This window comes from Sardina pilchardus, chromosome 5, assembly GCF_963854185.1.
Source record: "Sardina pilchardus chromosome 5, fSarPil1.1, whole genome shotgun sequence".
In the NCBI taxonomy this organism is placed as follows: domain Eukaryota; kingdom Metazoa; phylum Chordata; class Actinopteri; order Clupeiformes; family Clupeidae; genus Sardina; species Sardina pilchardus.
Genome location: NC_084998.1, coordinates 2,018,373 through 2,041,527, shown reverse-complemented (window position 1 = coordinate 2,041,527; position 23,155 = coordinate 2,018,373). Strand labels below are relative to the sequence as shown.

Sequence of the window (23,155 nt, the reverse complement as noted above, 5' to 3'; positions counted from 1 at the left end):
TTCATTCCATCAGTTTTCGTCTTTTCAAGTGATGCTACCATACGTGCGGTGTAGGGCAAACCGATAGACACCACCGATGCTATCTGCCGCAAAACAGGGCGCTGAAACGCACACGCCAGGCAGGGGTTTAGTTATCCCCAGCATGTCTACTAGGCACAAGGCTGGATGTAACGTTGTCGTCAAAATACAAAAAACGTATATTCGCATACACACACAAATAAAGCTAACTGTAGGCTTAGCGTTCAACAAAACAAACTGAGACACACTGGGACATAGTCACAAAACAAGCTAGCTAGACAACAAACGATCCAACCTAGGGAAAGGGCTCACTTCCAGCCTCTAAACATGTTAGAAACACGTCTTATGTCAAACTAAACAAGCCAGCACCCTGACCATAGACTCCATATTAAGTCATGACTCCGACGATATATCACGATCATAATGCGTTTATAAGCTGCTAACAACCACAGCGGGTCTGTTACACGATGTCCCTTTCTACTCACCCTGAAGCTAGCTGATGTTCACCGTCTGAGGGCAGATTGTTAATGCAGTTCAAGTTAAATTTCTGAGTTCAAATCGCAGAAATAGCTATCCATAGTACGAGGTATCCGTGCAAAATCCATCAGTGCAATATCCATCAGCATCCACAACGAACAAATCTGCCAACTCTGCACTTGCCTATATACACGGCAAAACTTCTCCGTGCACTGGGGTAAGTGGCGTGCAGTTCTTAGCAAGCGATTTCCTTGTCGGTCAGTACGTGGTGGCACAAATACAATAGCTGAATGCTTAACAATAAACATAGCCTTAACTCGACAAAGGCGTCTGCCAAATCCCATAACCATAACTCAAAACAGCTGTGTCATTTTGATCAGATTATGCAGCCATGCCTATTCTGCTTACTGCACATACATCAGTATTATTGATTAGCTGGAATTATTTTTTTCCCTTTCATCCTATAAAGCAGGCACACGTGGGCATATAATTGGGCTACGTTTAAAAAAAAAAAAAAAAAAAAAATATATATATATATATATATATATATATATATATATATAGGACTGCACGTTGAACAGGTAGGCTAGGATGAAAAGTTTGAGAACCAGTTTCAAGAATAGCCTAGGCTACTCCATCAAACTGCTATATGATGACGAAATTGATCATCTGTATTTTATTCTCTCTACCCCCTGCCTTGTCAACAAAATTATTCTAGTCGTGATTTCTGTTTAATCCTGCATAATGTTGTATTTTAGCGTTTATCGGCGCAAAGTGACAGGGGGGGCGTGCGTCTGACTTGTGTCAACGTTTTTTCTTAACCTAAGGGGTGCTGGGGCCTGAAACTGATCGTCCCCCATCTGGTGATAGCCAGACACTACATGCCTGTCCATCAGATGCTCAAAATGTGTAACCCATGACATTAAAATAGCTCATTTTCGTGAGTATACCATATGTTGCAGCTCTTGCTTCGGAGGCCCTACCATGCCAGTGACGTCATTGGAATTGAGCGTTCTAATACTAACAAACGCATTTTTTTTTGTGTTGCTTAAAAAAGGCTATGTATGGATTTTTTTTATTCAAATTTTTAGTGCAATTTATTTGTAATTGTGATAACCAACACGTCTTCAACGTTAATTATTTCAGTTCAGTTCATCTTTAAAATTCTTTGTGAATACGGGTCCAGAGGTCTATGGGCTCAGATAGGTATTTGGGATTGGGATAGAACTTCAAATCAAATGTTGATTCAATGTAAAACAGAGGGGACACTTTCAACACTTCAACATCAGGCTTTAAGGTGTCCCATTTGGCTACTTGAGGAAGCCAGTAAAAGTGCAAATTTTCACTTAAATCCACCCTAACATATAGTGGACTCCAATGCAGGCTTAAAACGAAGTGAAAGATGAAATGAACGAGATGTCAGGAAAGCGAAACTAAAGTATGTTTTCACAAATAAGCATGTTAAAATTTCTAAATATGTTGGAATAATAGTTTGAACACACTCCGGTCTAGGACCGAAAGCTAGGCTGCCTTTAAAAAAATGTTTGTATACGGACTGATGTGTGCAGACAGTTTATTTTGAAGATTCTCACTTTTTGAGAATGAAACCGGCTAATAGGCTAACTGAAATTCAACCATGCTAATATCTAGGTGTGGTGAAGGGTAGTGATTATGTGGGGCTATTTTAATTTGTGTGTGAGGAATTTTATCCTGTGTTTCTTTTACATTACATTACATTACATTTCATTTGGCTGACGCTTTTTAACCAAAGCGACTTACAACATGGAAAAAAACAATTAGGTTTTTTAAGAGCATTTCGAACAACAATAAAGAATACAATAAGTGCATCAGTGGGTCTAATAAGTGCATAAATAAGTGAATAAGTGCATGAGTGAGTGCGATTGTCTGAAGTAGTGCTATGAGAGGAGATGTTCTTTGAAGAGCTGGGTTTTCAGACCTTTTTTGAAGATGGCTAGGGATGTTCCTGCCCTAGTTGGACCAGATAGTGCATTCCACCAACGAGGGACGACAGATGAGAAAAGTTTGGATTGGCCTGCGCCTGCGTTTCTAAGCTAGATCAACTGACTGCACCAGACTTGATATGTCAAGAGATCTGCAAGTTCAACCAACTGACCCATTAGGCTAGATGCAATGACTTGCACCACCAGTGTTTGTTGTGTGTGTGTGTGTGTGTGTGTGTGTCACTCACCACAAGCTCTGAAAAACCTGTTTAACTAGCTGCATTATCAACCTTTTGTTGATGTTGCTTTAAATGAAACACTTAGTAGCCTATTGCTAAAACAACAGTTTCTGTTATGAACACTTCTTAGAGACTGCTGCAGCAGGTTTGAATTCCCTACATGATCGTCAAATGGGGGTTAAATCAACATTTAGGGAGTGGCACTCATCTGGTATCACCTGTGAACATTGGTGTTTAGCCATGTGGCCAGCGATCAAGGCTTTTTATGGAGTGCCTTAATTCTTTTTTTCCCTTTGATGACTTGGAGGCCCATTTTTGATGAGCACTCAGTATTTTTATTGCAACAATCATGTTTGATCCAGTGAAACATTTCCCTTTCTTTTTCTTTAACTTTGGTACAATATGAATGTTAGGTGATTGTGTGTGTGTGTGTGTGTGCAAAGAAAAACAAATTGTGATTGGGTGTAATGACCCTCTCAAGAGCGCTAGCTATGTCATATGGCAGGACTATTCAACTAGCAGCCTGCCCGCAAACTGCCCTCAAATCTGCCTTTCGTGACTATGCTATAATCAATAAAATAAAACAACAGCAGTGATTGTTTACATTTGCAAGCAATGTTGCGCAGCTCGCACCTGTCACACTGGCCGACAGGGTGTGATTGTAAATTTGATCTGACCCTCTGAAAAAATAATAACGCATGGTTAAAACGTTTCAGTGAAGGCCTACTTGGAGCACTCCGAGTGGCAATCATGAACACACCCATAAACTGCACAAGAATTCCTGCGTCGGCAGCAGTGGTTCTGCAGGTTTGAATTCCCTGAAGTCACATGATCTACAGGGGGCCTGGTTTAATTCTGCATTTAGGGAGGGGCACTGATCTCTTTTATTATCTGCAGGAGCACAGTCAATTTAGTTCTTTCCTGTTGTCACATGAAGTTATGGTGGCAGAAAATTCCCTGTTATAGATCATACCAGGTACATACAAACTTTTTTTTCTTTGTGTGTCCTTGTGAATTTCAGTGCTTACAGTAGCTGTGATCAACTTTCTCTATGAAATTCTGTATGAGAGATGTAGCAATATGCATTGTGAAACATGACATTTTGTAGTATCTCCATGATTCATTGTTTCATTTTCTTGTTTCTCATTGCCATTGTAAGTATAATTCTTATAAACACATTTTAAATCACCATGTACGTTCAGTTCAATACAATTTGAGAGACTGAATTGTTTTGAGAGAGGGTTCTACTGGGTAACCACTAAAAAATATTGTTTAAATTTCTCAATTTAATGTGAAGCAGTGTGCAGGTGTAATGCACAATAGAGATTCAGAGAACAGTATTAACTCTTGCCCAACTGATTGTTAAATGTCAATCGATACAGTATTGCTGGCCAGTCTATATCATATCACTTCTACATTTCTGTAGGAAGATATAAACATACACTTGCATTGTTTATTGAGGCTGAACGTCTATAGTTGCCTGTCTGAAAACAACATGTTCCTCTTCTTACAGAAATGTACTGTAGAAGTGATGTTATGTAGAGGACAGACCCCTCCATCAAAAACTGAAATAATGATTTCAGTAAATTCTGTAATATATTGCATTGAACATTGAAGAAAATGTATCACATGTTTTGTATTAAGCACAAAACAATCCTACATTGGATTTCTGAAGAGCAATTCTTGTGTAATTCTAGTTTCAATCTTCACATTGTGTCATCAATGGAGAAAAATAACCCTGACGAAGAAGAGGACTTGTATACTGATGGGATGCCTGGGGGGACCAGCAGCAAGGGGTATTGTAACATTTTGGATCCAAAATATTTTTTTGGAAATACAATATTGATGACATATTTGCTGATACTGTGCTATGTTTTAATGTGTAGTGGGGACAATATATGTAGCCTACTGTATTATTTGTAAGACAGCAACAGTCGTCAAGCTCTATCTGACCTACCCAGGCTTCTACTGTAGCGAATGTGTCGTTCAGCATACCATAATTCCAGCTCTGCGTGAACACAAGCTGGTGGAGTCAAAGACAGTGGAACAAAATATCTGCCAACAGCATTCCAGAGATCTTTACTGCATGACTGACCAGATTACAAAATGTGTAGTGTGTCTAGTGAAAGAAAACTACAGCCATGACCCTGAATGGTCCATCAGAGAACGTACTCCTTGTCCTTGATTTTCCAGATCTTGTAGGCCTACACTTAAGCCCGGCGCCCACCAGAAGCGGCGTTCAACGGTGTTCGGTGGTCTGGGCTTGACGCGCAGGATTTTAGAATAGTTTTCTATCTCTGTGCGGCTGCTGCGCGGCAGACGTTTCCAGTGGGCGATGCTCCATTGAAAACAATGGAATTCTATTTTTTTCCGTGGCGCGGCGCGCCGCGTACGCTTCTGGTGGGCGTTGGCCTTTAAAACCAGCAATGTAGACCAGCAACACCAACTAAAATGACCAGCTTGAGATGGCACGACAATTAAAACCAGCTGAATTACCAGCGTAAGATGTTTAGACCAGCTGAAGGTATGTTTTCGTGAGAGATTTGCTGCCAGGTCTAGCTGGTCAACCATCATAGGCTGGTCAAACAAGCTGGTTATCAAGCTGGTCAACCAGCAAACCACCTTAAGCTGGTCAGGCTGTTTTCAGCAGGGTATGCTTATAAAGTATCAGTCTACTCAGAACATATTTATTTGTATCTTAACCCACAAAAAATCAAGCATATGAAGCTAGATATTGTAACATGATCTTTTTCTTGCACTGATAGCTTGCTCTGTGCAATTTGCTCAATGAGGGCATCCAAGTCCTGTCTGACCTGCATGATCTACTACTGTGAGACCCACGTGAGTCATCACTACACCGTTCCGGCTCTGCAGAGACACAAACTGGTGGACATCACTGGAGATCTGGAACAGAGACTGTGCCCACAGCACCACAGAGAGCTGGAGTTCTACTGCAGGACTGACCAGACCCCAGTGTGTGCACTATGTGCTGTAATAAAGCACAATGGACATGACATAGCAGAACTGGTAAAGAATAACATTTATATTTTGGATATTAAAAAACATAGAATAATGTGATAATAATGTGATACTACACTATGTAATGTACTTTTAGGAACAGAATCCTCAGATGAAAGAAAACAAACCGACTGCTTTGAAAAGTAAGGCAACATCATATGGCTTTATAATGTAGCAATGTATGTAAATGAGTCCATTATCAAAATTCTTTATATGCACAATTAAAACAGTGAGGCTAATGTTTTATGGAGAATGGTCACCAACAACACATACAAAGTGTATGCCTTGGATGAGCTAACACCACATCCACCTTCACTGCTATAGAACGTTATTTGTCTGCTGGAAGAAACAAAGCATTATGTGGTATTATACTAGTGTTGATAAGGCTAAGTTCTTCCACCATCTTTGATATAGCATGTTGTTGGTCAATCTCAAATTCTGATTGGCTCCCTGACCCTTCTATGAATGTTTGCACATACTTCGGCATTTGTTTACGTGCATGTTGCGATACAAATATGCCTGAAGTTGGCGTTAGTACATCTGGCCCTCAGTGTCATGCAAAATAGACTACGCTGAAAATGTGCTGCTAAAATACACATATACCAGTAATTAATGTGTTGGACTCAAATATGGAATTGATTGGTTCTTGTTTGTTTTTCCTCCAGACCTCCCTGCTCCCAAACCAATTCAGTTAATTTCAGTGAAGACCGACTCTGTGTGTCTGAGCTGGGGAGCTCCTGATGGACTGACTGAACCTCACAGCTTTAGAGTCACATGGAGAAGTGGGGCAGACCGTGGAGAACAACATGGAGCTCTCTCAGTGCCGGGCCTGCAAGTTGATATTCAGAACCTCACCCCAGGAGAGAAGTACACATTTACTGTTGCCACCCTCTCTAATGATGGCAGCCAGAGTGCATGTGTCTCTGCAAATGTACACACAGGTATAGTTTCAGTGCTGTGTAGATGATTAGATGAGGTATGACAATATAGTCTCTCATGTATCGTTAATGTGTTTACTGAAGCAGGTGTATCTGTTCTGAGAAAATGGTGACATACTGTTGCATCAAATATATTATTTCTTTTATATTTCAGATATCCCAGTTCCTGAAAATGTATCATTGAAGGCTGATCTAACATCAGTATCAGTGAGTTGGAGTAAACCAGCAGGAGTTGATGAGGTGTCATACCTGCTCACCCTCAACAGTGGTGGAGAATATCTGAAGACTGTTACCACCAAATCTCTTCAGTGCTCCTTTTCTGGATTAGATATAGGGAGAGAATATTCCATCAGTGCTAGTACTGTCCTGAAAAATGGGGGTCACAGCAAGCCCATCTCTAAGACCTTCACAATAGGTAACGAAGACCAGTTTGAGTTTTTGTAACGAGACTATGCCTTCAAATGTATGTTCTGAGTGAATAATGCCCTTAACCATATGTATTAAGACATTAGATAAGGCATCTATCAAACTTCAGTATCACACTATATTCTCTCCTGAATAGAGTTAAATCACAGAAATATTTATCTTTTTAATGTAGCCTACTGCAGGTGACATACTGTTGACAATATGTTAAATTGTTTCAGATATCCCTGCTCCTGAAAATGTATCATTGAAGGCTGATCCAACATCAGTATCAGTGAGTTGGAGTAAACCAGCAGGAGTTGATGAGGTGTCATACCTGCTCACTCTCAGCAGTGATGGAGAATATCTGAAGACTATTACCACCGAATCTCTTCAGTGCTCCTTTTCTGGATTAGATATAGGCAGAGCATATTCCATCAGTGCTATTACTGTCCTGAAAAATGGGGGTCAGAGCAAGCCCATCTCTAAGACCATCACAACAGGTAAGGAAGACCAGTTTGAGTTTTAATAATGGGGCCATTCCATTTATTAAAATGGATGTCCTGAACTGTAAATCCTAACACGCTCGGGGGATTATCTGCTGTCATACTTCACTGTCACACTATAATCTCTCCTGTATAGTTAGATCAAATGAATGATTTTAATTGTGATGTAGCCTACTGCAGCTGACATACTGTTGATAATATGTTCAATTGTTTCAGATGCAGGTGACATACTGTTGACAATATGTTAAAGGAACACTTCACCATTTTTTCATATTAAACTGTGTTATTCCCTTAGCTAAGACGAGTTGATACATTCCTCTCACGTTTCAATGTGTGCACTCACTGGCTCTGATGCGCGGCGCTACTTTGATAGCACTTATCTAGCCCAGTTCATTCATTAGGATCCAAACAGAGATGAATTTAGAAACGACCAAACACCTCCATGTTTTCCCTATTAAAATACAGTTACACGAGTAGTCACACGACCAAGTATGGGGAGACAAAATAAAACGTGGTGCATTTCTAAGCGGGTAAGAGGGTAACTATGTTATGTGGCAGAATAACAATTGGGAGCACTTCGACTCTGCTCAGTAATATCTTCACTCTTGCACTTTCAGTTTCACTTTGGAGTGATGATATTACTGCGCCGAGTCGAAGCGCACCCAATTGTTATTCCGCCACACAATATAGTTATCCCTCTTACCTGCTTAGAAATGCACCACGTTTGACTACTCGTGTAACTGTATTTTAATAGGGAAAACATGGTGTTTGGTCGCTTCTAACTTCATCTCTGTTTGGGTCCTAATGAATGAACTGGGCTAGCTAAGTGCTATCAGAGTAGCGCTGCGCGCCAGAGCCAGTGAGTGCACGCATTGAAACGTGAGAGGTATGTATCAACTCGTCTTAAATAAGGGAATAACGTAGTTTAATATGAAAAAACGGTGAAGTGTTCCTTTTAAATTGTTTCAGATGCAGCTGACATACTGTTGACAATATGTTAAATTGTTTCAGATATCCCTGCTCCTGAAAATGTATCATTGAAGGCTGATCAAACATCAGTATCAGTGAGTTGGAGTAAACCAGCAGGAGTTGATGAGGTGTCATACCTGCTCACCCTCAGCAGTGGTGGAGAATATCTGAAGACTATTACCACCGAATCTCTTCAGTGCTCCTTTTCTGACTTGATGATGGGAAAAGAATATTCCATCAGTGTTATTACTGTCCAGAAAAACGGGGGTCAGAGCAAGCCCATCTCTACGACCATCCCAACAGGTAAGGAAGACCAGTTTGAGTTTTTAGAATGGGACTAGGCGGCTACAATCTGGATACAGAAGGCAACATCAAAGTAAACCACTTTTTGCACCCCTCAATCGTCATGGTGCTGTGCAAGATGTCTGTTTGATTCAGCAAAAAATATATAATTGATTGTGCTCTCAGTTACACACATATTTGTTGCTTTGTGTAAAGTTCATGCAAAGGTAAATACATGGTAGTCAATACAATTGGTTAGGCTGGTTCAGTGATTTCAAAATGAATGCCTGTGTCCATTAGGATGCAATGACAGGAAATAATCCTCAATGGAGAGTCATCAGATTCTGTTCACAAAGTAAATGGGTTTGGTGAAACCAGTCTAAAACTCAAAATTTGTTCAAAAGCTTTTTTGAACAAATATTTAATTTTGTTTCATTTTAGGAAAAGAGCAGTTCTACTGGGCATGTACCAATAAATGCCTAATGTAAGTACCATCATCCACAGTATGAATCATGAATAAGACTAACAAAATTAAATGTCCCCCTTCCCCCTTCCCCCTGATCTAAAATTGATCATTAATAATAGTGTATATACTTTCTTGATCCTGTGAGGGAAATTCGGTCTCTGCGATCTAAGATCTAAGTTCTATGTAGAAAGATCTATTATCTAATTATATTGAACATTTGTGTTGTTATGGGAAAATATCTGCATATGCAGATATAAATGTAATAATATCTGCATTTACATTGAAAGTAGTTATATAAAATATAGCTACTGTACTCGACAAAAACAGCAGACTTAAGATATCCAAGATCCAGGCTTTAACATATTAGACACACTCTTCAGGTAAGATATCGGTAACACTTTACTTGACGGGTTCATTCATAACACATTCATAACAGCTGTCATGAACTGCATAAAGCATTCATGACTGATTCATGAAACATGACTCAACATTCATACCAACACTTTCATGAATGTGGAAGACAACAAACACAGAACAAAGGTGTTGTGGACCAAAAGGTTCCTAGCCTGTGGGTGAAGCAATGGCATTTGCATCTGCATCGAATAGATCAAAAAAGAGAGAGAGAGAGAGAGAGAGAGAGAGAGAGAGAGAGAGAGAGAGAGAGAGAGAGAAAATGTTATTTCAATGCAAATGTGAATTAGGGCTCAGCCAACTCTGAGACAAGAATAATGGTCATTCAATTATTCCCATCAACATTTAGTCCAAAACACAGCACAGCCAAATACAGATGAGGGTTAGCAGAATGTATCCTGCACAAAGGTGCATTAGTGTGCAGCTAATTGGCCAAACAGCTCAAAAATATTTTTTGCTCAGTTACTGCATATGAAAAGAGTCATCGACTTGGTTTTATTTCATGAAAGCTGAACATATTCTAATTTATACTATCTCTCTCCTTCTCCACAAGACAACTGATTGCAAAATGTGAGTTAATAAAATCTGGCAGCCCAGCATGTTACTTGCTTCCGACAGAGAAGACTAAAATTGATGGGTTAGAAGCAGTCAGAAGATGGACATATGGAACAAGAGACGAGAGTAAACCTACTAAAACCATCCTCATAGTTGGACAAACAGGAACGGGGAAAAGCACTCTCATCAACACCATGGTCAACTATGTGTTAGGGGTACAATGGGAGGACAGAGCATGGTTTCAGATCACGGCTGAAGATAAAAATAAAAAACAGATAGAATCTCAAACTTCTAGCATCACAGTTTATGAACTGTTTCTGGAAAAGAGTTCTTGCGGTCTGAGAATTATTGACACTCCAGGGTATGGCGATACGAAAGGAATTAACTTTGACAAGCAGATTGCAGAGAATTTGCATGTGTTATTCAAATCTGAAGATGGCATTCATGATATTGAAGTTGTGGGTCTTGTGGTGAAAGCTAGTCAGAATCGACTTACTGATTCTCAGAAGTATATTTTTCGTGCCATTCTTTCACTGTTTGGTAAAGATGTTGAAAAAAACATAGTGATCTTCATCACATACTCAGATGGTCTATCTGCTCCCCACCTCATCGAGGCCCTCAATATAGCAAAAGTGCCTTGTGCCAAAGACCCAAATGGAAAAGCACTGCATTTCATGTTTAACAACCGACAAAATGAGGCCCATGATGAGGATCAGAAGGATTCCTACAAGGCTTTGTGGAACTTGGGATACAAAAGTATGAGTAAGTTTTTCAACATTCTGGAAGGCTTTGTTAGAACAGAAGTTAAGATGACAGAAGGTGTTCTGAGAGCGCGCAAGAGGCTGGTAGCCTGTGTCAACAGACTACAAGATTCCATCAGGATGGAGGAACTGAAACAGAATGAGCTACAGCAGATTCAAAAAGCCTTAGAGGAAAATAAAGTCGAATTTGAAGTTGATGAGCCTTACATGGCCGAGGTCCCAATTGAGTCATCATGGTGGCATTTGAACAAAGGAGCAACAGTCTGCACCGTCTGTAAGGAGAACTGCCACTATCCAGACTGCTGGTGGGTGAAAGACCTCTCCTGGTGCAGCGCCATGAGCAACAACAAGTGTACTGTGTGTACTGGCAAGTGCCATTACTCTCAACATGCCAAAGTGATGTTCAGGTATGTTCCAAAAACCAAAAAGGCTACAAAGACTATTGAGCATTTGAAACAACAGTATGATAAGGAAGTGGATATGAAGAAAGCACTTGAAAAAGACTTGAGTGCCACAAAGGCTAATCAGTGTAAGTTGTTGGAGGAGGCCTACCAATGCATTATGAAACTGGAAGAGATCGCTTTGCAGAAGGCTGCTTTTTCCACTCCTTTAAATCTGGAGTTTGTTATTGAGAAGATGAAAAAGAAGGGAGATGGTCAGAAAGTTCAGAAGTTGGAAGAATTAAACACAGAAATGAAAGCTTCATCCCTACACTGGGTTACAGACACAGTTGGAGACCTTAAAGAGATGTGTTCAGGTAATAGAACATTGCACTCCTGAACATGAATGACTAATAGTTTGACACTGGCCATCAGTAATCAAATATACACACACACACACACACACACACACACACACACACACTACCTCAGTCTGTTTTTATTGTAATTGTTCATTTCCATGAAAAATACAAGGATGGAGAGAGAAAAAGTGATTGCTTCAGTGGGTGACAAAGTAAAATTCCAGAATCAGGAGCTTATCAGGATCAAAAGGAATGCATGTCAAAAAAGAGAGAAGAGATCCGAGGCACTCTGATATATTAATAAAAGTCTTTATTTTACTTTGGACCAGCCGACGCGTTTCGGTCACTTCCGACCTTCTTCAGGGCTTAATTAAAATTGATGACACAGGTGCACTTAATAAGATAGAGCTCAGTCATGTGACGTGATCATATGACCATTAACACATAACATTGTCAAGAGATACTAATACAAAGGAGATATAGGCTAGACTGTACCCATGTAAAAATACCACCAGCAAATAATAGCGTACAGTAGTAGCATGTAGGACAGTTAATAACCACTCACACTTACTCCTAAGAGGTTGACCATGTATATACAGTACAATCACGCCAGTAAAGTTCAGTTAGACACTATGTATCACAAAATATAGTAGGCCTATGACAGCAAGACAATCACAAAAACACAGAAAAATCTAGCTCATCATTAAGTCCAGGATATTTCAAAGTTTGTAACGTATCAATCCAGTACTGTAGGTTTCCCTCTGAGCCAATTTTTTTATTTTAATTTCAATGACCATGATTGTGAGTTCATTGGGGTTGCATTGTCCAGAGAGTTGGAAATGTTTTGCAATGGGATAATTGAGATTTTTCGTCCTAATGGCGTACTTATGTTCTGCGAATCGGTCCCGCAGTCTCATTTTTGTGAGACCTATATAGAAACACCCACACTTACAATCTTAACGATATATCACATGAGTAGAATCACAATTTGCAAAATTTTTACAGTAGAAAGTCTTTTTACCAGTAGAGTCCTTAAAGTGAGTCATTTTGTTAATATACAGTGATATTAACAGTTTTGGAGGGCACTGTATGTACTGTACAGTGGCTGCAGGCTCCGCAGTGAAATGTGCCTACAGGTTTAGTAAAAGAAAAAGGTTTTTTGGTTTGGGGCTGAAGCATAGTTTTTTACCAGTTTATCCTTTAGGGTGGGGGCCCTCTTTACAGCAAACTGTGGAGTATCTGAAAAAACAGAGGAAAGACTGGAGTCGCTCAATAAGATATCCCAGTTCCGCTTAATGATTTGTTTAATTTTGTTGGTTTGCCTGGAATATTGGAGAGAGCTAAAAATCTGATTTGAAAAGGCTTGCTCTCTCAGTTGATTTTGTTTTTGACAATAGTTCAGAGTTTTGTTGTTGTAACCTCTTTGTTTAAAACGTTCCTTTCAGTTGACTGTGTTTTGAAGTCAGAGTCCGAATTACATATGCATCTCAGTCTCTGAAACTGTCCATATGGGATGTTTTGAAATCAAGCTGCTCGGGTGGAAACTGTCCATAGTAATGGATAAATTGTTTATATTGAACTTAAAACGTACCACTGTTCCCACAATCCCAGGTGTAGGCCAGCATAGTTCGGAGCGTATGCAGCTCCCATTGCGGTTCCCTTGGTCTGTCTGTACAACTTGTTCTGGAATAGGAAACAATTGTTGTTGAGGGTCCAACATGTTAGGTCGACAATGAAGTGGGGGGATTCTGATTGTCAGGCCTTTCCTGTAGATAATGGTGAAGAGCCAAAAGTCCATCTGAGTGATCTATTCCACATTCAAAGTGACAAGAATGTAGTCTGTATTGTAGTTTATTTTCCGTAATTGCTTCAAAACATTTCTTGTATCCTGGACACTGTGGGTCGATTGTGATACCATGCCTTTAAGTGAAGGTTGCGATAAAACTGATATAGATCCACTTTTGTTTGGAACGGGTTGGCTTTATGTGTAGGAGCGTACGACAGTCCTTTCGAGAGTAGACAATATTGAGGAGAAAGTTGAATGTCCGACGTCGGCTGGTCCAAAGTAAAACACTTTTATTAATACAGTATCAGAGTGCCTCGGATCTCTTCTCTCTTTTTTGAAAAGCATAAAGATGTTGCCTTCTTGAAAACCCAGTGAATGCTCATGAAGGCAGCTCTGATGGCTGTTGTTTTTGCTGCTTTGGTTCTCAGTTTAGCAGGCTACTCGGGTCTTGTCCACATAAAGCCAAAGGAATGTGCATAATAATATAAATGTGCATATATTAGAATTGTCACTCCAGCCCCTCCATTCACAGTATTTTTTTCTTATATTTTCCTGACTTAATGTTCCCTTCTTAATGTAGGTTTGCTTAAAGCAAAATGTTAAATGTGTTGCCTTAAAAAAGAAGAATAGAATACTCATCTGCTGTATCTGTGATTGGCAGACGCATGCAACAGGGTCGGTATCGAAGTAGGCCAAGAACCAACTGAGTGTTCAAGTCAACCCCTGCCGGATGGAATTGAAGAATTTGGTATGTCCTTCTTGCATCAGTTCCAGTTGCCTTTGTGAATTTTCTACCTTTAGCTTTATTATTGGATGCACCCCTAAACGTTCGTTTTTAAAAATGTGCAGCTCACCGAGTGGTTACTGGTCTTCAACGATCTTTTATAGCAAGTTTCGCAGTGAAATTCAAATTCTGTTGTGTTATATTAGGCAAACACGGTTGTGAGTTATCTGAAAAAGTACTTCCGGGATTTCGAAAATCATGATAAAAGATGACAGAAGCTGTATTTCGCTGCTAAACTTGCTATAGAAGATCGTTGAAGACCAGTAACCACTCGGTGAGGTGCACATTTTTAAAAACGAACGTTTAGGGGTGTTTTAAGGACAGAATAGTCTAAGCACAAAGCGAGCAATGTTAAAGCCATATAGAGCTACATTCTAAAGCTGCCAAATTCCACAAACAGGTTCAATCGTCGAAATTTCGGTGTCAAACACTCGTTTTCATGCTAGGCAATACAGAAAACGGGTTTTAAGTGTAAAATACCGAAATATTCCTTTTAGAGAAATACATTTTGTATTACACTTTGTCTAAAATTGCACATTGCACTCTAGCTAGTTAATGTATGCGGCACCTAATAATAGTAAATGTATGCTGTATGCCTAATTCAAGGAAACACAAAATAAAGGAGGTGCCTGCTTGTAAACCCCAGTGAAACATTCATGAGTGCAGCTCAGATGGCCATGTTGTTTGTTGCTGCTTTGGCTCTGTCTGTTTGGCACTCAGCCCACTGGGGTCCTGTCTGCATGAGGCTAACATTCTAATTAGCTGTATCTGTGATTGAAAAGGCTGGAGATCATATGATGGAGGAGAAAGTTCATCATCTAATAAAAGAGATCGTCCACTCATGCAGAAGAGCGTGGAATTGAAAGAAATGGGTATGTCTTTCTCACATCTGTTCCAGTTGCCTTTGTGAATGTTCTACTTTTAGCTTTATCATAATGGATGCATCAATTATTGTTATTTTAGTCAGGACCACTTTTTTGATGCCAGATAATTAATTACTATTTGCAATGCATAATGTTTCATTTGGCGGTATGGTTCTGTTCTGGGAGCCCTCTGCCCTTCCATGTGCAAACATGGAAATCCTTAGATAGGATGAGCAGCGAGATAAACCTTCAAAACAACCGCACCGACAAACATCCAGCCATGGAGGGATTGCTAAACTATTGATCATTTTATTAATAATTAATGACAACATGGTGTTCTAATGTGGATGCAAAACTTTGAAAAATGTTAATGTTGACGGAGATCATTTTTACCTCAAATATGCTTCTATTTACCTGGCTTAAAGTAGACATGTTTGCTCAGAGCCCAAAGTTGTGTAGTGGTAATGTTAGATGTGTTGTCTAATGGCTAAATGGTTGTTGATTGGCCATTGTGAAATATACCCTGCATATGCTAGCACAGGGAATTTAACATCTGTCCTGTGTGGCTATATCTGAAATAAAATAATACTAAAATTATAATTGGCTTTATCTGTGATTGGCAGGCAGAAGCAACGTCCAGTACTTGAGACATAGAAAAGGCAGAGGAGATAGGCAACGCCTGCTGGATGAAACAGATGAATCTGGTACGTCCTTCTCACATCAGTTCTAGTTGCCTTTGTGAATTTTCTACCTTTAACTTTATCATATTGGATGCAGCAATAATTTGTATTCCTTTATTTACTCTGATTAATTAGAATGGCTAACAAAAACAATGACACTGAAATTGCAATTGTAATTAAAATGCAAACATGTGTGGTGTTACAGTATATCTGTTGTATACAAACAGTTATTTCAGCATCCTAGTAAAATGATGAACTAATGAATAATGAACTCTTACAGTATGAGGAGGGTAAAAGTCAGATCACGGCGCAGGGAAATACCGCTGCAATAAATAAGAATAGGGAGGTGTGCTGGCAAAGAATAGCCAATGCGGTGAATGCTTAGGCTAAGTTAAAATTGTTCGTCATTAATCCCGATACAGCGAATATTATTTTAAAATGCAAAAGCAACGTTGAATCTGCTATATTGTGTAATTTAAGGAATTCACAAATGCACCACTCTATCTAAAATATTTTGGCTGCCACATTTTACAAGGTAGCATCAGTGGCGATTAGTTTGTGGTTTCGTAGTAAATAATAACTAAGGGTCAGTTGATTCTTTTAAATCTTATCACATCCAAAGAACATATGCGTTAGTGTTTTGTCCATATCACAAAAGGAGCATTTCATGTCTGTGTACTCATACAGTATATTCACATTTGTAGGATACATCTTGTGAAGAATCTTAAAGTGAACTTATTTCACTTTGTTTGTAATGCAATACTTGTTAGGAATAGCCAAGCCTTTTTCTAGATGATATCCTGGATTTAGACCATTCCAGTAGACTTTTCCCCTGGGTGAAATTATTTTCTTAAACTCAACAGTTTGGCAAATATGTTTGTTGTCACATTTCTTTTTAATCAAAGATATGAATACCATTCAATATAAGTTGTGTTATACTAATAGTATGTAAACCATGTTACAGGTGACTTTTAATTAGATGTGTCGTCCTTTGGTAGTAAGTTTAATTACTGTACTATGCATGCGTGCTCCTAGGTCTACGGAAATGCCCACAAGTGGTGACGCCATTGTCAACGGAGGGTCTATAGGAGGCGGCGCTCAGCTTTATAGGCGATGTAATCTGAAATCTTTGCTGAAAAGCTCCTCCTGACCAGGTTTAGTTACGAGCATAAGATACCATGCTGATGTAGCAGCGCTAAAACAGAGCCACTTACGTGTCACAGCATACCCTGGCTTTGAGCGCAACGTACCTCGCTAACCCACTAATCAAGGTTCATAGTACACCCCACCGGTGTGCTTCTACCATCAGTTACAGTAACACCTATATGCTGCCCTGGTGTTATTATCATCAAGCCATTAAAGCCAAGCAACTACAGTGTATTCTAATAAATTGTTCTCTAACAGATTGAGGTCTGTAGCGGTGTCCTGAAGCACAAACAGGCTCAGCTCCCACAGGACCCAGGCTTCTCTCTCAGGCCCTCCATTTCCCTCCCCCACTAATCTCCTGAACATCTTTGTGAAATGATTTATGAGTGGATTTTGTGAAAACCCATCTTTTTAAACATTATTTTCTGAACTCTATGTCTGAAAATACCACCTAAGTGGACAATGGACACAGTAGCCTCTGTTTAGTTTTGCTGGGTTTATAGGGTGTGACTAGAGTTTGCCACTGTTTATTGAGAACATCGCAAAATGATTTAGTCCTTCACATAGACTACTTTAATGACTTTTAATATTTTTTATAACTTTAATTTGTTGATGAATAATATTCATATACATTTATCATAACAAAGGGTACTTGGTATTCCTGTTGCAATTTTTGTATAGGTTTGACATTGCTTGTGAATCTCTTGCTAATCTGATTCTGTAATCAAGGCATTGGTTTGTATTCTGAATACACTAAGTTTACATGGATAAAATTGCCTAAAAGAACCCTTGTGACACTTTGTATGTTTTGAGAGCAAGAATTAATTAAAATGAAAAGAAAAACAGATATGTAATGGTAGTATTTCTGTGAATCTGTCTGCTTTCTTTGTTTGTGGCCTTGTCTGTGTTTGTATGTTTATGTTGAGCTGGGTTGACTGAAAGTGTGGGATGTTTATTTAGGAATTTATTGATCTGACCTGTAGGAGGCGCACTTTCAGCTCATGCATCCGCACTTGTCTGATACCGTACAAAAGGCTAAGCTGCTGCTGAGATTTCAGCATGTCATTGCATGTCATTAAATACTAGGATATCTGTATTTATGTATGCCCACACACACACACACACACACACACACACACACACACACACACACACACACACACACACACACACACACACACAAAATTGAATTGGGATGCAAACTAAATACTTTCTTCCCATACCTCATCTATAATGTAACAGATAGAGCTAGGCCATGTTTTAGAGTGCGGATCAGTTGGCAGATGCCTGTTTCTACAGACCTGATCTCCCAACTGCTTTAAACAACAATGTCTGCAACCTAAAAAACAAATCCGCACAGTGAGAGATTCTCTGTTGTAGCACCATAAGCACTACGGTTAGAACTCACTGCACCCCACTCCTGCCACCAGATGCTCTATACTGCCCTCTGCTGCTGGAGAGGAGCCTGAACGCCTCTGTGAGCCTGGTGGCCTATAGGACATTATATGTAGTCATCATCATTGAATATATTTTCTGACTCTCATGTACAGGGCAATAGTAAGAATGTGAGAAATGTGACTGCATGGAGTGGGCCTCTGAATCCTGTGTGATTTTCTAATCATAGGTCGTGTTACTCTCATGCTCACCTGATAGTTCAGCTCCTCCTGCAGCTCCTCACAGTCACCACCAGGGGGCAGCAGTGAGTGCACAGCAGGCTCCCCATCAGCCATCACACAGCTGCCCTGCTGCACTCCCACTGCTAGGATATGCTAACGTCACTGCTGTTCCTCCAGGCCCTGCTGCAGCCATCACACGGCTCCACTCCCACTGCTAGGATATGCTAATCTCACCGCTGATCCTTCAGGCTCTGCTGCACTCCCACTGCTAGGATATGCTAAAGTCAGCCATCACACGGCTCCACTCCCACTGCTAGGATATGCTAAAGTCAGCCATCACACGGCTGCACTCCCACTGCTAGGATATGCTAACGTCACTGCTGTTCCTCCAGGCCCTGCTGCAGCCATCACACGGCTCCACTCCCACTGCTAGGATATGCTAATCTCACCGCTGATCCTTCAGGCTCTGCTGCACTCCCACTGCTAGGATATGCTAAAGTCAGCCATCACACGGCTCCACTCCCACTGCTAGGATATGCTAAAGTCAGCCATCACACGGCTGCACTCCCACTGCTAGGATATGCTAACGTCACTGCTGTTCCTTCAGGCCCTGCTGCACTCCCACTGCTAGGATATGCTAACGTCACTGCTGTTCCTTCAGGCCCTGCTGCAGCCATCACACGGCTCCACTCCCACTGCTAGGATATGCTAACCTCACTGCTGTTCCTTCAGGCTCTGCTGCACTCCCACTGCTAGGATATGCTAAAGTCAGCCATCACACGGCTCCACTCCCACTGCTAGGATATGCTAATCTCACCGCTGATCCTTCAGGCTCTGCTGCACTCCCACTGCTAGGATATGCTAAAGTCAGCCATCACACGGCTCCACTCCCACTGCTAGGATATGCTAAAGTCAGCCATCACACGGCTGCACTCCCACTGCTAGGATATGCTAACGTCACTGCTGTTCCTTCAGGCCCTGCTCCACTCCCACTGCTAGGATATGCTAACGTCACCGCTGTTCCTTCAGGCCCTGCTGCACTCCCACTGCTAGGATATGCTAACCTCACTGCTGTTCCATCACACGGCTCCACTCCCACTGCTAATATCACTGCTGTTCCTTCAGGCCCTGCTGCAGCCATCACACGGCTCCACTCCCACTGATATGCTAAAGTCACTGCTGCTCCTTCAGGCCCTGCTGCAGCCTGCTGGTACACCTGAGGGGTGGGGAGGTGAGAAGACACACCATAAACTAGAGAATGTGGTCACCTGTAGAATGTGCTCACGTATAGCATGTGCTCACATATAGAGTGTAGTATGGTACTGTATAGCATGTGCTCACATATAGAGTGTAGTATGGTACTGTATAGCATGTGCTCACACATAGAGTGTAGTATGGTACTGTATAGCATGTGGTCACACATAGAGTGCAGTATGGTACTGTATAGCATGTGCTCACACATAGAGTGCAGTATGGTACTGTATAGCATGTGCTCACACATAGAGTGCAGTATGGTACTGTATAGCATGTGCTCACACATAGAGTGTAGTATGGTACTGTATAGCATGTGCTCACATATAGAGTGTAGTATGGTACTGTATAGCATGTGCTCACACATAGAGTGCAGTATGGTACTGTATAGCATGTGCTCACATATAGAGTGTAGTATGGTACTGTATAGCATGTGCTCACATATAGAGTGTAGTATGGTACTGTATAGCATGTGCTCACATATAGAGTGCAGTATGGTACTGTATAGCATGTGCTCACACATAGAGTGCAGTATGGTACTGTATAGCATGTGCTCACACATAGAGTGTAGTATGGTACTGTATAGCATGTGCTCACACACAGAGTGTAGTATGGTACTGTAGGGTCTTTAGTGCGGTACATTCTCTCTGTTCTTTTATGTGTCTTCAAGGTGGAACTCTGTCTCCTATCCAAGCTCTTCACCAGTTTCCCTACAATAGAAGGAACGACATCACTTAAATATAATCAATCTAAAAACTTTTCAAAGTTTTCTGCCATTTCCCAGTTTTTCAAAAGCATCCCTACATAAAGCCATATGTTAAGACTACCATTTCCCAGTTTTCCAAAACTATCCCTGCATAAATTCATATACACTACCAGTGGTTATTGCTGCTATTGTTGTTGTTATTATGGTTATGGTGCTACTACAAATAGCAGAACTCTGTGATACACAACAGCAACACTCTGGGTATCATCACTTACAACTTGAGAGAAAGTGGAATTGAGCATTACGTCCAATATTCCTATAAGTGGTTAAATGTTCTGCATTATGTCCAATATTCCAGTATGTGGTTTAATGTTCTGCATTTCTCACTAGTAGGTCACCATGACATTAAAGGTATGCTCCTGCGTTGTGACCCTGTATGATATTTGTACTGTTCCTAAACATGGAAGGCACCAGTGATTGATATCACTTATTGTTGTCTGTTTCGCGTGAACAGTCATTGCTGGATGTCTCCTGACTTTGCCACTGTTATTGTATGGCTATCTATCTTTTGCGGTTGAACACTTAAACCGTAAATATTTCCTTGTCTAGTTAGAGCAGCTGATGTCATGCTGTGCCTTGTTGCGCAACATTGTAAATAAAACTCTGTTCCTGATGTTTTGCTGCCATTGGTGATAGTAATAATTCTAGACTTGTTATTTGGAGTGTCATGCTATTGCAGCAGCCATGCAGCTTTGTGAGGCCTTAAGGGGCTTTCTCACCCCCCCCCCCCCCCTTCCCCCACTGACCAAAGTGGAATGCTGAAGACCCAGTTCCAATGTATATACACTGTAAAAAAAAAACTCTTAAAAAAACAGTAAATTTCCGGCAGCTGGGGCGCCAAAAAAATACTGTGCGGTACCAAAAAAACACTGTGAAGTAACAGAAAATTACTTTCTCGTAAAAATACGGTTATTTTTCATAATTAAAATACAGTTTGTAGTTGTAATTTTAAAAATATTTTGCCTCATTTTCATGTTTTTAATGTTTAATTAGAAATATTTTCACATTTAAAAACAATGAAATTACCTACAAATATGGTTAATAAATGTTGTATTACGGATAATAATGCTTACATTTACAGAAATGTGCTGTTATTAGTTGGTTTTCATGGATATTGGTTGTATTATAATTTATATTTGATGTGATATAACAGTATATGACACACAAAATAATGTGATTCATCTTTCAAAACATGTCGCAAAAATGTGGAAAAACATGATATTGGGTTTACTATTGCAATAATTTACTGTTAATTTTAAAATCCCATCAAATACATATTTAGAGGTCCCTCCCCAATAACGCCATATGTTAGAAACCCTTCCACAATAATACTAACATTATTGTGGGGCCCGGGTTTCTCCAGCAGCGCCTCTGCAGACACATAATGCAAGTAAGCATTGAGTGCCCAACTTTGTGACACTGCCAAGGGGGCAAAAGAATGCTATTGAAAAAGTATTCAATTTCGCATTGCACCCAAGAAGAAATACACATTCTCTCCAAAATGTCCATGTATTTTAATCATGGTCTTCTCTATAGTGGTAATCCTGACAAATCCCTTACACAGTCATTTTCTGTGGAATGTTCAATCAGTTGTTCTATGACATACAGTACACATCCCAAAAAGCCACAATAAAGAGTAATGAGGAAAAATTAAACATTATAAACAAAAAACTAACACTTACCCATAATCCCTAACTGCTGTACTGGGATTCAGCCAATGTGAGCCCTAAGTACTAAGGACTAAAGACTCACACTTAATTGATCTCAGGTGCTAAGTGTGTGAGGCCTCATAGACCTCTGAAGTTCGCCTACAAAAAAGCCACCATCTTTGCCCAAATAAGGAGATCCGGCATCTTGAGATTTTTTTCTCAAATAACATGGGGATTTTGAATTATCGCAAATGTTAAACTATCACGAGGACGAGTGCAGACGTTTTGCACTACAAAGTTGTGTCCTCTGCCTTAGTGCATACTGTGATCTTCGAAAGGTGAAGATGGCACACTTTGATCTTTGCTATCCCAGAGCTAACTTACAATGCAACTTGCCATAGGCAGTTAGCTTCAATTAACACCCGGAACTCCTTATATGGGCAAATTTGGCAGCATTGGATCCTATTTGTAGGCGAACTTCAGAGGTCTATGGGATCTCAGATAGGTATTTGAGATTGGGACAACACTTCACAAGATCACATGTGTCAGTATAGTTGAAAATCCAATGTTGATTCAACGTTATACAGAGGGGACACTTTCAATATCACTTCAACATCAGGCTTCAACATAGTTTCAATGTGTCAAACCATATGAAATTACGAAAGATTTGTTAACGTTTTTCAATTAGAAATATATGCATTTCTGATGGGTTTTTTTGTAAAAGAACATGAATATAGTGTTTTTCACAGTTACAGTGATTTCTTGCTATTTTAAGTTTGACATGTGAAATCACAGTCTATTTTTGTAAAATAAATGGCATTTCCAAAAATAATTTATTCCAGACAAAATCTGTAAAAAAACACAGTAAA

At 40.1% G+C, this 23,155-nt stretch overlaps 1 protein-coding gene across 4 annotated transcripts; it reads left to right on the top strand.

Moving 5' to 3' along the window:
* The first annotated feature begins 3,631 nt into the window (after positions 1-3,631).
* LOC134079849 (uncharacterized) lies at positions 3,632-17,841 on the top strand. Of its 4 annotated transcripts, none has more exons than XM_062535958.1 (14): positions 3,632-3,671; positions 4,424-4,491; positions 5,461-5,722; positions 5,811-5,856; positions 6,379-6,654; positions 6,806-7,066; positions 7,296-7,556; positions 8,571-8,831; positions 9,252-9,294; positions 10,241-11,760; positions 14,193-14,279; positions 15,098-15,187; positions 15,802-15,882; positions 17,263-17,841. In XM_062535958.1, the coding sequence occupies exons 2-14, from the start codon at positions 4,466-4,468 to the stop codon at positions 17,265-17,267; spliced, it is 3,219 nt and encodes a 1,072-aa protein (XP_062391942.1). In that variant the 5' UTR covers positions 3,632-3,671; positions 4,424-4,465; the 3' UTR covers positions 17,268-17,841. The 4 variants fall into 4 exon arrangements, with proteins under 4 accessions (XP_062391942.1, XP_062391941.1, XP_062391943.1 ...); XM_062535957.1 differs by having other exon boundaries at positions 4,393-4,491; XM_062535959.1 differs by lacking the exon at positions 5,811-5,856 and having other exon boundaries at positions 4,393-4,491; positions 6,405-6,654.
* The last annotated feature ends 5,314 nt before the right edge of the window (positions 17,842-23,155 follow it).

Bases quoted from the DNA above. Each gene is read 5' to 3' on its own strand.
- LOC134079849 (XM_062535957.1), top strand. From the start codon at position 4,418: ATGGAGAAAAATAACCCTGACGAAGAAGAGGACTTGTATACTGATGGG. The intron at 5,723-5,810 runs GTAAAGAATAAC...ATGTACTTTTAG, and splicing joins GACATGACATAGCAGAACTG to GAACAGAATCCTCAGATGAA. The intron at 5,857-6,378 runs GTAAGGCAACAT...TTTTTCCTCCAG, and splicing joins CAAACCGACTGCTTTGAAAA to ACCTCCCTGCTCCCAAACCA.